This window comes from Candoia aspera, chromosome 4 (genome assembly GCF_035149785.1).
Source record: "Candoia aspera isolate rCanAsp1 chromosome 4, rCanAsp1.hap2, whole genome shotgun sequence".
Taxonomy (NCBI): Eukaryota; Metazoa; Chordata; class Lepidosauria; order Squamata; family Boidae; genus Candoia; species Candoia aspera.
In genome coordinates, this window is record NC_086156.1 from 96,835,153 (window position 1) to 96,848,584 (window position 13,432).

The following is a 13,432-nucleotide window of genomic DNA, read 5'->3' on the forward strand; positions in this document are numbered from 1 at the left end:
CACAGCTCTTCCCCAAGACTTGAATAATGCCCAAAAACAAAAGCAGGGGTCAACTCAAAGGAAGAGGAGCACCCCCAGCCATTTTTAAATGAGGCACATCAGAAGTCCTACGGTCCAAGAGTGGCCATATTCACATAGTCCTTCCAGTCACGGCTTGCTTAACCTCGACTTATAAATCCAGCACACCCACTGAGTTTCTGCCAACGAAACAGAGGACGTCCTGATTCAGCGCGAAACAGTTCCTAGAACGGTCCCTGCTCAATATTCACTTGTTCCTTCTAATCTCTTCCTGCAAGGTTTTGGCAAGCCCCACTGAAGCCCCAAGTTCGTCCTTCGACCCCAGTCAGCGTGAGGGACCGCGACACTAGTCAAAGCGTGCTGGATCTGGTTTCTGTCCAAACGGCCGATCTCCCCTCAGCCTCCCTCCTCCCTCCCTTTGGGGTCTCGTTCCCCTCCCGCTTCCCGTCCCAAGTCGCCAGTTTCACCTGTCGGTGACGTCACCACGGGATGGGAGGGGTGTGGTCTGGGCAGGGATGGGGGGGACGAGAGGGGTATATAGCCGGCCCCATATGGAAAGGTGCGTGCATTTACCCTATCCAGGCCGTGGAAGCGAAGTTGAGAGTTTATGTTCGACTGAACAGGTAAGAGTCGGGTCTGGATGAGGATGACGGAATACTTGGCTTTTAGGGTATCAACGGAATATACACCTACTGTATATACATTTAAATGCTCGCATATGTATATTACAATGCTCGGTATGATCTAGCTTTATGAAAGCTGAGTTTTATCAGTCTTGAAGACTTGTGGACGGGGGTGGGGGGGTTAATGTGGAAGCGGGGCCAAGACGCCTCTCTCGTGTCCCCAGACTTAGGGGGCTTTAGAGGAGACGAGGAAGACTCGAACCCGACTCCCGCTTTCCGTCCCCGCTCGGGAGAGCCTCGTGCTGCCGGCGAAGCGTTTGGGAAAAGCTGCTGTTTTGAGAGCGAGGACGCGCGCGCGCCGCTGCCTAATCTAGGTGGTTTCTACCGATTCCAAATTTACTTTGCGGGGTGGGGGGGTTGTAGGTTAACCCTAATTCTAACCAGCTGTATTGGATACAGTGATCGGCATATGCAGGGGCGTTTATTTTATTTATTTATTTCATGAATTTCATCTATTGGATTTATATGGCCTCCCATCTCAAATTCAGGACTCTGGGCGGCTAGCAGTATTAAAGACAATAAAACCACAAAGTATCACATTAAAAAACCCACAGCCGCCGAGATTCGGGTACTGAAACTCAAGGGCTGTTCCTTCTATAGAAAGAAACGGATTTGATCCCAGCCGGTCGGTTTCGGACAATAGATCCTGATTTTTTTTCGCGTCCTTGGCAGGTTTTTTTTCTTTTTTCTTTCTCTTTTTCTTCAGGCGTAACAAACGTCAGGTGTAAAATACCCTTTTTCTTGGGAACTGGGTGGTGGGGAATTGCGCAAAGCTACGGGTCACCGCGTCTCCTCTTTCGGCCGTGGACGAGAGCGGCTCTTTCCCTTCCTGATAAGAGCGAGGGCTGGGTGGCGCCCTGAAGTTTTGATGGCGCGCGCTGGTTTTGCAGAAAACCCCTTTCACCCTGGAGATGGGGGGAGGGGGCGAGTTTCGGTTGAAGGGCGAGGAAGAAGCCCTAAGGGCGTCCCCGCCCTCTTGTCGTCGCCCCCATTTGGGCGTCGCCCGAGACATACGTGAATCAGAGGGGGAAACCTTTGTTCTGTGGAGCGTAGCCACTCGGTGACCGCGTGTCCCTTTGCCTTGAAGGTTGGATAGATGAACTGGTGGGATCGCGATGACGGTTGGCGAATGTTCCCTTTCCTCTTTGTAGATCATTATTTTCTTCCCACCCTATAAAATGATGCCTAAAGCTAAGGTTGAAATCTTGAGTACTTCTTTAGCTGCCTGTACTACACATGCACAGGCATGCACTCACAATAAATAACTTATTCTGAGTGTGTGGGGATAAACGAAGGCCAGGGTCAATCCCTACTGGCTGTTTGCACAACCCATAGGAAACTATGTCAGGTAGTTTCAAAAGTGGGTTTAATTGAGTAAACCAAATTCTGTCTAAGTGCATCTTGCAACTGCGTCTGTTTGAAGTGGACTGTAGACATGGCTTGAGAAAGTGAATCTCTTTCAGAGACAAGCTGAGGAAGCACAGAAAATAAAATTCCTGGCAACAAATGCTTTGGTTCTCCTGAAATACCTCAGACTCCCAAGGGAAGCAATCCAGAGTTCTGTTTTGCTGTTTCTGTGTTTCAGGGAAATGGAGGAGGCAGGGATGAAAAGGAGATGAGGCATAAGCTCTTACACTGACCATTATACAGAAACCTTGCAACAGGTGAATTCCTATACACTCGGAGCATCAAGCAATGGGATGCTCATCTGAAATAATCCATCCTGCCTCTGAACTCTAAGCTAGATGGGAAACTTAGGAGCATGGTGCTTGGCCCAGTAGTGCCTTTGTATAGCAGTGAAGTTCTCCCCATAAGAAATATCAGGGCCTCATAACTGAGCTAGACTTTCTTCCTGAACAAAGTTACAAGCAGTGACTGTGAAGATGGTATTACTGGCTGTTCTGCCCAAGACTAGATAAGACCAAGTGAGATGGCTTAATCTGATGAATGAGATTTAACACTGCCAGGGGAGAGAATGGCACCCCACTCTACCTATCCAATCTATGAGCAAATACAGAAAGAAAGTTGACCTTAAATAAGAATAAGCAGAAAGTTGTGATGTGATGTGGAACTGATCCTGCCATCATGATGTAAAATGGTACAATCTTGTAGCCTTAACTGGATTGTGTGTTGACTATTAAACTGTCTTCCTGAACTTGAGAGCCAATATGAGGCAGCGATTAAGAGACTGGACTTGGTCCATGGTTCAAGTCTCCATTTAAGCATTGAGCACTGGGTAACCAGTACAGCTAACTTTGGTTTACCAATTTACCACACAGAGTTGTGGCTGCAGACAGAAAAATAAAGCAAGTCCCCCCACATATACCTCGCTGAGCTCCCAAAGACAAGGCAGGGTATATAAATACAATACAGTTACAAAAGCAGTATTACATGGCACGCTGAGGCACAAGCTAGCCAATCAGTTTGTAGCATAGTATGTTGTGCAAACTGAAACCCATGTTATTAGTTGATGGTACAGTATATCACATGAATCCAGAAATTAGATTAATTGCATAAATCATTATTCAGGTAACTAAGCGGACCCTGCCACAACACGGGAATAATGCTAGGAAGAAGAAGAATTGTGGGTAAGCAGGTAGTACGAACACAGCCAGAAGGCCACAATAAAGGAAGCTGTCATCTTCTGTGTAGGCAGTACTCAATCTCTTCTCAGATTGAAAAAGAGGGGCCCATTTTGAGCTCTATAACTTGATGTCTGCCTGCCTTTTCACTTCTCTCTCCTCTTCCTTCTTGGAAAGAATCTCTGAAAGGAAGATCAGAAGTCTCCCAAAAGCTTATGCCTTTTAACAAAATGTGCTAGTCAGAAAAGGTGCTTCCAGATTCCTTATTTTTTCCTATCATGGTCTAACACGTGTCTCCTCCTACAATGACTGGAAGAAATAGCAGCCTTTTGGAGACCCACCTGGAGGAAGACTGGTGTGTCTCACAGGGAAAACTCAGACTAGGTAGATGGGAAAGCAGGAAGACTGTTAATAAGTGCCTATCCTTTCTGACTAAACACATTGACTTTCCACTTTTCTGAGATTAGACTTCAGGGGTTCAGTTTGCCAAGAAGCAACTTTGTAGAAGCCATTTCTTGAGCACAACTGCAAGTGATCTGGGGGTGGAGGGATGGAGAATGTGATTACATAATTCCACTGCTAAACCTGTGGTGTACATGTGCAAAATGCTTGGGAGTGATGACGATGATGATGATTTATACTCACCCACTCTATTAGATGCTGGGTGGCTTACAAAATTCAGAAACAATAAACACAATTAAATACACATAAACCCGCAGCCCAGACTAAAACAACCAAAAACATAAACTATATAGATATGGCAGGAACCACACATATACATAAATACTGTACATCATCAGTAGAAAGAAGCACTTCAGTGTGTGTGTGTGTGTGTATCTGTTCAATTGTATCAATTTCTTGGAGACTGCATGGGCAAGTCCCTGCAGTTTTCTTGGCAAGGTTTTTCAGAGGTGGTTTGCCCTTGCCTCCTTCCTAGGGCTGAGAGGAAGTGACTGGCCCAAGGTCAGCCAGCTGGCTTCGTGCCTAAGGCGGGTCTAGACTCACCGCCTCCTGGTTTCTAGCCTGGTGCCTTAACCACTAGACCAAACTTCAGTGTATAAATATCTTCAATAGATAGCAGCCCCAGTGGACTTCAGCTGATCTTGGAAGTTAAGCAGGATCAGCTCTGCTTAGGCCTTGGATGGGGCTGTTGGGTAAATGTGGAAGACAAGAAAACCTCCTGGAAGAAAATGGAGGCAAACTGCTTTTGTATAGTTGCCAAGAAAATTGCATGGCCACATGCTCTCACTAGAAGTTGAGCATGGCCCCAGAGAAATCTTGAAGACACTTTAATATGTAAGAAATTCCTCTGAGGCTTAGATTATTTTACAGATTTTAAAAACTGCTTGTGCACATGGTGGTCTAAAAATGCTTTGGATAATGTTGTAGTCAGACCAAAGCAGACACGGAGGTTGGGGGCAAGTCTCCCCACCACCACCATTTCTGATGGGCTGCAAGACCCTGTCTGCTAGAGCAGTGTCACTGCATCAGTCTGTTTCAGCAGGGGACTGAAGGGCTCGGTGGGAGCAGGAGCCTTCTGAGGTAAACCAGTTGTGTTCCTGTCCTTTACCCCACCACAAAAGCCCTGAGAACACGCACCAGTGATTTTCATCGATAAAATGGCCTAATTGCCAGCCTTTGGCAAGGGCTCTGAAGGAGGTGAAAGATGGCAGCGGAAACTGTTCGCCTGGCAGAGCCCCTCGGCTTCCATTCCCCATCTCAGGGTTGAAGAAAAAGGATGTTAAAATGGGGCTGTCAAAAAAACATTAGTCATTCTGCCCATTGATTTGGGGCAGCCTGATCTGGGGGTGGGGGTGGGAAGGTGCTGTTTGGCCTGCCCTGCCTGTGGGTTGCAAAATCTTGGAACAGGGAAAACAATTAGGAAAGTACCCAAACTAAAAAAAAAAAAAGATGATTTTGCTTTAATAAGCCATTGCAAATAGCCTGCCATATGGGGATGAAACAGATGGAATTGACAATGTAGACCGGCGTTTCTGAACCTTGACAACTTTAAGATGTGTGGACTCACTGGCTAGGGAGTTCTGGGGGCTGAAGTCCACACATCTTAAGCTGCCAAGGTCCAGAAACACTGATGTAGTTGTTTGTTGGTTTTAACATTCCAGAGTTCAAGGATCTCTTAATCTTAGGTAAAGGTAAAGGTTTCCCTTGACATTAAGTCCAGTCGTGTCCGACTCTAGGGGGCGGTGCTCATCTCCGTTTCAAAGCCGAAGAGCCGGCGTTTGCCCATAGACACTTCCGTGGTCATGTGGCCAGCATGACTAAACGGAACGCCATTACCTGCCAGCCAAAGCGGTACCTATTAATCTACTCACATGGGCATGTTTTCGAACTACTAGTTTTGCTGTCAAGTGAAATAGAATAACTGGCTTTTGTAGTTGGTCTTAACTTTATATTTGGAAAGTGTTTCACGCCCAAGGTTTACTTGCTTGGATGGTGATGCGTAGCTCCCACACACCAGTCCCATCCTGATTTTTCTGCAGTTTTATTCTGGTTCTAAGAGATGATGGCGATAATTTTAAGCATATGAAGAGTGTACTGAGCCAGATAAAGCTCAATATGGCTGCTTTAAAGTAAAATAAAAATCTTGAATGCTCAGCTTACAGGACCCCTAGTTTTGTGTATTTGGGCCATATTTTTCTAGGGGTGCCACTTGCATAGGTTACCTGGACGAGTTTTCTTGTTATCCACCCCTAATCCCAGAAAGTTCATCCAAAACGTGGCTTTCAGCCAATGTTCTTAGTCTTCGTGTATTGTTTTTATAAAATCTTGGGTTGGTGTTTCTTGCACAGTAGCACAGGGATGGGCTCTTGGCTTGCAAGATCTATTTTCTTTTCCCTCTAGATCCCTGAGCTGTAACAGCCTGATGTTGATGTCAAAAAATAGCTCAGAGCAGCCAATATGGAACAGCAGAACAAAAGTTCTGAGCTTTAGAACAAGCTCAGCCTTAATCAGGTTTCCCTTCACTCAGTGTCATCCTGAAGCATTCAGCAACAAGTGTCATCAGACTGCTGATCTGAAGAGTCACATCAAACACATCTTGAGGATGCCTGGCTAGAGGAATTCTTCCCTAAAAATTCATTTTCTGTATGAGAAATGGAACTTGCAGGCAAAACTAGTCCTGTCTTTCTCTTGCCCTGCTGTTTGGTTTTTGTTTCAGCAACCTGCTGTAGCACAATTTGCCTGGAATTGAGGAGGCTGGGTTCACACCTTGGGCTAAGCCTTTGTTTGTTTAACATTGGTTTTTGAATAAACCACAGTTGGCTGGATTCACAGAACCTGTTTAGCCAATGGCTGAGTTCACGCAGTATGCTAATCACAAACCAAGCAAATTATATATAAGCACATTGCGTGAAAGAGGCTTTATTGTTAAGGGGGTGGGTTGGAAGTCAAGGGCCACACTCAGTTTAAGCAGGGTTGACCATTTCCAGGAAAGGAGAAAGCCCCTGGCTGGGTATGTATCGCTTGCCTAATAGCCAGGTGAAAGGTTGATAAATACCTGTTATTTCCTCTGCGTAATGTTGCCAACAAACTCCAGATGACTCTCATGAAGCCCTGAGGGCAAGGGATGATGTGGTTACTGAGACAGCTCACAGTGCAACTATCTTTGACCTGTTGCAAGCAAAACTGTGGGAGAGAAGAGTTAATTGCACAAGAGCCGTTGATATTCTAGGTACCTGACTAATTGGAGGAAGATTTGAAAAGCTCCTATTCAAGATGAGATAAAGGGGGCGGGGGGGGGAAAAACAAGTTGCTGAGTTTTACTGAGCTGGTCTTGGAACAATTGTATGAGTGATGAGTTGGGGTAAACCTTGTACTTGAAGCAAAACCACCTCCTCCCTTAGGCTGTTTCCTGAGTCAGATGGGAGCATGACTTAAAAAACCAAATTTTCCTCCTTTGGGAGAAAAAAGGGTTCAGCCACCTGGCTACCTTCCCTGCCCATTTATTAAACTTGATTCCAAAGCTGGAAATTTCAGGAACTTGCTTGGGGCAGGAGGTGTGTAGAAGATAGGGTTGTGTTTAGGATTAAACTATTGTTCTCAAAGCTTGCAAGAATCCAAGTCATTGGTGATGTTTATTTTGCACTATGCTATGATGTGGTTTGTTTGGGTTGGCTTCCTATCATGTGTGATCCCTGCCATGGTGATTTATATAATAAACCATGGTTAAAACAAATCATGACTTGTGTGTAAACCCAGTGATTTCTTTATTTTCTTCTGTTAACAGTTGCAGCAAGTGTTAATTGCCATTTCCCACTTGGTTGATGATAGTAAAATATCCAAATGTCTCATACCTCAAATCTTTAATTCTCCATCATTAGCAAATCTATAAGCTACATAATCTGAAATCCTAATACTGTAGTGAAGAAACATTCCTTTCTGAATTAAAATTGACAATACGTTTGTGCTCTAGAACTTTTGAAATTCGTATGACTGAAGAATTACAATTAATAAAGATGCTGGACTAATAAGGAGCCTGAATTCTAGTTCTCTCATAGGCACAAAACCAGCTGGGTGACTTTGGGCCAGTCACTCTATTTTGAGCCCTAGGAAGGTCATGGCAAACCACTTCTTGGCCAAGAAAAAGTCATCAGGTGTTGGGTGGACTTGAAAGACCATAACAGCAACAATAACTATTAAGCTCAGTCAAAATTATGCAAAAGACTCTTTAGTTCTCCAAAAGAATTAATCAGGCAGGATGTCTTGAAAACCAGGGGATGGGTCACACAGCCACAGAGATTATAAACCCTTGAAAGTATACTTATAGCTGATTTGGTCATTTGGCGTGGCTGGGAAAGTGTGATTCACGGGGAAAGTGTGGGAGTATAGCCTTGAAGAATTTAACACACACTTGGCAAGATGACAAAATTAGCATTTGAAGTCATCAGCTGTAGGATCAGGTGGATATATCACCAATCCAGAGAAATAAGAATGACACTTTGAGGGAGACCCTTGTACTCACTCATGTACATCCCTATCTCCTGCCATGATCTGCAATTGAAGTGGCAGATTCTGATTTATTTTGCATCTCTGAAGGAAAATCATAAACCTGATTTAAATTTTGGCTTAGCTGGCGGGGGCGGGTGGAGAATAAAAAAAGCAACATTTGTGGCTGGGATGCAATTACTGATTCATTTGCAGATTAAAGAGGAGGCAAATTGCTGAATTGGAGCAGGAGTTTGCTTAAAGACTGGTAGAACAATGACTTTGCATGGCATGTGCAAAGATTACTGCAGATGCTGACTGCAGTCAGGAAATCAGAAGACGCTTAATCCTTGGAAGAAGAGCAATGACAAATCTCGATAAAATAGTTAAGAGCAGAGACATCACACTGACAACAAAGGCCCGCATAGTTAAAGCAATGGTGTTCCCTGTAGTAACATATGGCTGCGAGAGCTGGACCATAAGGAAGGCTGAGCGAAGGAAGATCGATGCTTTTGAACTGTGGTGTTGGAGGAAAATTCTGAGAGTGCCTTGGACTGCAAGAAGATCCAACCAGTCCATCCTCCAGGAAATAAAGCCAGACTGCTCACTTGAGGGAATGATATTAAAGGCAAAACCGAAATACTTTGGCCACATAATGAGAAGACAGGACAGCCTGGAGAAGATGCTGATGCTAGGGAGAGTGGAAGGCAAAAGGAAGAGGGGTCGACCAAGGGCAAGATGGATGGATGATATTCTAGAGGTGACGGACTTGTCCCTGGGGGAGCTGGGGGTGTTGACGACCGACAGGAAGCTCTGGCGTGGGCTGGTCCATGAAGTCACGAAGAGTCGGAAGCGACTAAACGAATAAACAACAACAACAGTCTTCCAGTGAAATGACTGAGCCTTAATTAGTAATGGTTAAGATGCTGCCCTTTGATTAGGGAAACTAGGTTCAAATCCCACTTGACTCAGCCATTTATCTCACAGCATTGTCATGGTTAGATTTGTTTTTTAGATAGACTTATATCCAGTGAAGTGCTGGAGCCAGCTTGCACAGGCTCACAAGAGCTAATTGCTAAATTTTCAGGAATTTTGAGAGCAGGAATTCTGATCCTCAATGCCCGGCGTGCCAATCAGCTGTTTGGTGGTTTGCAACACAGCAGTGTCAATGAAGGCAGCTGAGTCAGTTGTTATACATTTATTAGCACACCACTGCTTATATCCCACCTTTCCTTTGGGAGCTCAAGCAACATTATACATAGCACTCCTCCTCCAGTTTCCCCTAGAACAACAACCCTGGGAGGTAGGTTGGGCTGAGAGGGAGTGACTAGTCCAGAATCACCCAGTGAACTCCCATGGCTGGGGTGGGACTTGAAACTGGGTCTTTCCAGTCCATGGTTTGCAAATAACATCTTGGCTTGCCATAATTAAGACAATTTATATAGCTACCCAAGTGGCTCCAGGTCGCATACAAGGCTTAACTGCCCCCAAGCCCCAATAACACAATTAGCATAAACACCCAGAAACAATGATATAACAGCATGCACATAACAACACACCCTCTTGAATGTGGCTCCTCACACTTAACACCTGATTTTTTTTTAAGTTGAAGATGCCAGAAACTGCATCTTGAGATCTTTGATATACCAAACATACTCCCTTTCAGTGAACAATGGTTCCTCTCTCAAAGGCATATTATCAGAATGGGACTATTTGAGAAAAAATCCTACAATGGTTCAGTTGCTATAGAAAAGTTTATCGAGCATCTTTCCAGGCCTGCCACGTGCCTACCAGCTATCCATCTTTTAACCAGAACTGACTGGATCTAGAGCTGATCTCCAAAGAGGTGGGGAAAGAACCCTCCAGTTCTTGTTTACATGCCCTACTCCCTCCATGGGGAAAAAAAAAGCAAGTTTGGTGAATAAAATGCTATGTTGCTATTTAAAAGAAAGAGTCCCCTTCCCCTAATAATTAAACCCCTCTAATGGGTAGGCAATGGATGAGTGATAGATTCTTAGTTTGCTTAGGAAACAGGTTATATAATGCGTGCAGCTAATCCTTACCACTGGGGGGCCAGGGGAGGTGGCCAGGGAAAAACCGGCTCTGCGAGCCTGTAACATCAGCACAACGGGCTCTGTAACTTCCAAGATGGTTGGCTCATATGATCTTTTCATTAACTTTCTATTTGTCTGAAATTTAGATTAGCTGTCTCCACTTTTACTATGTTTCTCTAGAGCAGTGTTTCTTGACCTTGGCAGCTTGAAGCTGTGTGGACTTCAACTCCCAGAATTCCCCAGTCAGCATGGTTGGCTGGGGAATTTTGGGAGTTGAAGTCCACACAGCTTCAAGCTGCCAAGGTCAAGAAACACTGCTCTAGAATCTCATATGTTTGCCATATAGAGCCTTCGCTGAATTAGACCAGGGATTTCTCAACCTGGATTTAGGTCAGCCTCCCCAGCCTGATGCCCTCCAGAAGTGTTGGACTATGGTTTTGAAGTATGTCTAGAAACCAAAGGCAGGATTCAAAAACATTAGCTAATCCCTATTTCTCTCTAGCAGCAGGAACTTGGAAATGTCCTCCTGCTGAACACAAAGCTTTGGTCGTATCTCTTCTGGTTTACAGTAGTTGATAGACCTCTCCTGCCTTGGACCCTCAAATGTGTGCATGGTAACTTTCATTACTCTGACATTTGGCTGTACTGTTGGGGAGTAATGTAAGTTACAGATAATCCTCACTTAACAACCACAATTGGGACCAGAATTTTGGTTGCTAAATGAAGCAGTTATTAAGCATCCTGATTTTATGACCTTTTTTGCAGCAATCATTAAGCAAATCACCATGGCCATTAAGTGAACCACATGGTCGTTAAGTGAATAATGCGATTCCCCATTGATTTTGCTTGCTGGAAGCTGGCTAGGAAGGTCGAAAATGGTGATCACATGACCACAGGATGCTGCAATGGCTGTAAATGCAAACCGGTTGCCAAGTGCCCAAATTGTGATCATGTGACCGCATGGACACAGCAACAGTCATAAGTGCAAGGACTGGTTGTAAGTGCAAGGACTGGTTTTTCAGCACTGTCATAATTCTGAACCATCACTAAATCAATAGTCGTTAAGTGAGGACTATCTGTATACTCTAGTAATGTCTCTGGTGGGTTCATCTGGTCTAATCCCCCTCTAGAACACTAGCTAAACTAGTGTCCATAAGCAAAATTTCGGATTTTTCACTAAATCGGATGCTGTATAGAGAAAATTGTGGGTGCCAAATGACACATAGCCTGCTCCCTAGAGCAGAACTGAACAACCTTTTATGGGGGCTTATACTTAACCATATGCGGAAGAGAGGCTAAAGCGCAAGGGGCAGAGATTGCAAACACTGGCATTTGTGGGATGGGGGGCCAGTGACACCAAATGAGATATGACTGGGCAACTGAACACCCCCCATGCCCCTGAATGCAAAGTAGGTAGGTTGCATCATGAAAATAAATTTGACTGAATGTTCCTGTTTTTTTTGTCCTTGTTTGTATAAGGTTATTCTGGACTCCTATTAAGGTTTAATATGTTTCTTGTTTCAAAACAGGAAATCCAATTGACAGTTCAGCCTGCATCCCTGCCAAATAACAAATGTAGTTATCTGATGCACTGTCATATCAGGCCAACATTTCACAAAATTCTAATGCTACGCTGTTGTCTCCCTCCAGGACTTCCTCCACTGAACCATGGTCTCGGCTGCTTTTCAAATCATGGGCATGGCCCTCTCTGTAGTGGGCTGGATCGGGGCAATCATCACGTGCGCCCTGCCTATGTGGAAGGTCACGGCTTTCATCGGCACCAACATTGTGACGGCTCAGATCACCTGGGAGGGGCTGTGGATGAGCTGCGTGGTGCAGAGCACCGGCCAGATGCAATGCAAGGTCTACGACTCCATGCTGGCCCTGCCTCAGGACATGCAAACCGCCCGGGCTCTCATGGTCATCTCCGTGCTTCTGGCCCTGTTCGCCCTGATGGTTGGCATTGTGGGCGCCAAATGCACCAACTGCGTGGAGGAAGAAGATGTCAAGGCACGTATCATCATCATCTCCGGAGCCACCTTTGTGGTAGCGGGAGTCCTTTGCCTCATCCCAGTCTGTTGGTCGGCCAACACTATAATCCGGGAGTTCTACAGCCCACTGGTTATAGAGGCTCAGAAGAGAGAGCTGGGATCCTCCCTCTACCTTGGTTGGGCTGCTGCTGCTTTGATGATCCTCGGAGGAGCACTGCTCTGTTGCAACTGCCCCAAGAAAGAAAGCAACAACTACAGTGCTCGATACACGGCTGCTGTCTCTCAACCCCGCAGCGATTACCCCAGCAAGAACTATGTTTAAGAGTCTCCCACCGAGATGATGCAGTTGCCATCCTGAAAGCTCGTTCCTGGTGGACTCCCTGAGAGCAGTAGAACTGCATAATGAATGTCCCTATGGAGAACAGAGCTTCCCAACGTTTCTGGCCCATCAGTATTCTTCCTTCCCCGTTACTGCTAGATAGATTGACTCCCACGTGTCTCAGCTCTTCTTCTGGACAGGATCCTTGATTTGCGATAGAAGAATTCAGTATAGATAGATAGGTGTTGAATCAAAGTCCTGTTTCCAAGTAGTTTGTGATAAAGGCATTTGTGTGCTCTTGCCCCCACCCTTCCATTCCACAATCTGAAACTGTCTGTGATGGCTCAGAGATCAAATCCTGTTCAATAGGATCATATGGGGGTGGGGTGGGGGGGTGGAAATGGTTATCTAAACCAGGGTTTCTCAACCTCGGCAGGTTTCAGATGTGTGGACTTCAATTCCCAGAATTCCCCAGACTTCAATTCTGGGAGTTGAAGTCCACACACCTGAAACCTGCCGAGGTTGAGAAACGCTACTCTAAACTTATGTTTTTGAAGCTGTGATTTGTTGTACAGTATTTTGTGAAGAAAGGGGATGTGGCCATTTAGACCTGTTGTTGTTTTTAACTTTTTTCAATTGCTCTTGCATGCATTTCATACTGGAAGCCAGTTTTTCCTCTTTTTTTTAATATAACCTGAATAAAATTAAGGCTTTTGTATATAGCAGTTTGCTCTGGTCTTTGTGTATGTGTAACTCTGATGCTGACCTGGGAATCTACCACTGGAAAAAGTCTTTTTTTTCCCTGGCTCATGGACTCAAAGCTTTTATCATGTGGTTCTTT

At 45.1% G+C, this 13,432-nt stretch overlaps 1 protein-coding gene across 1 annotated transcript; it reads left to right on the forward strand.

Moving 5' to 3' along the window:
• The first annotated feature begins 558 nt into the window (after window positions 1–558).
• Window positions 559–13,001, forward strand: LOC134497375 (claudin-4-like). Its single transcript, XM_063303031.1, has 2 exons — window positions 559–641; window positions 11,932–13,001. The coding sequence occupies exon 2, from the start codon at window positions 11,950–11,952 to the stop codon at window positions 12,592–12,594; it is 645 nt and encodes a 214-aa protein (XP_063159101.1). The 5' UTR covers window positions 559–641; window positions 11,932–11,949; the 3' UTR covers window positions 12,595–13,001.
• Window positions 13,002–13,432: the final 431 nt, after the last annotated feature.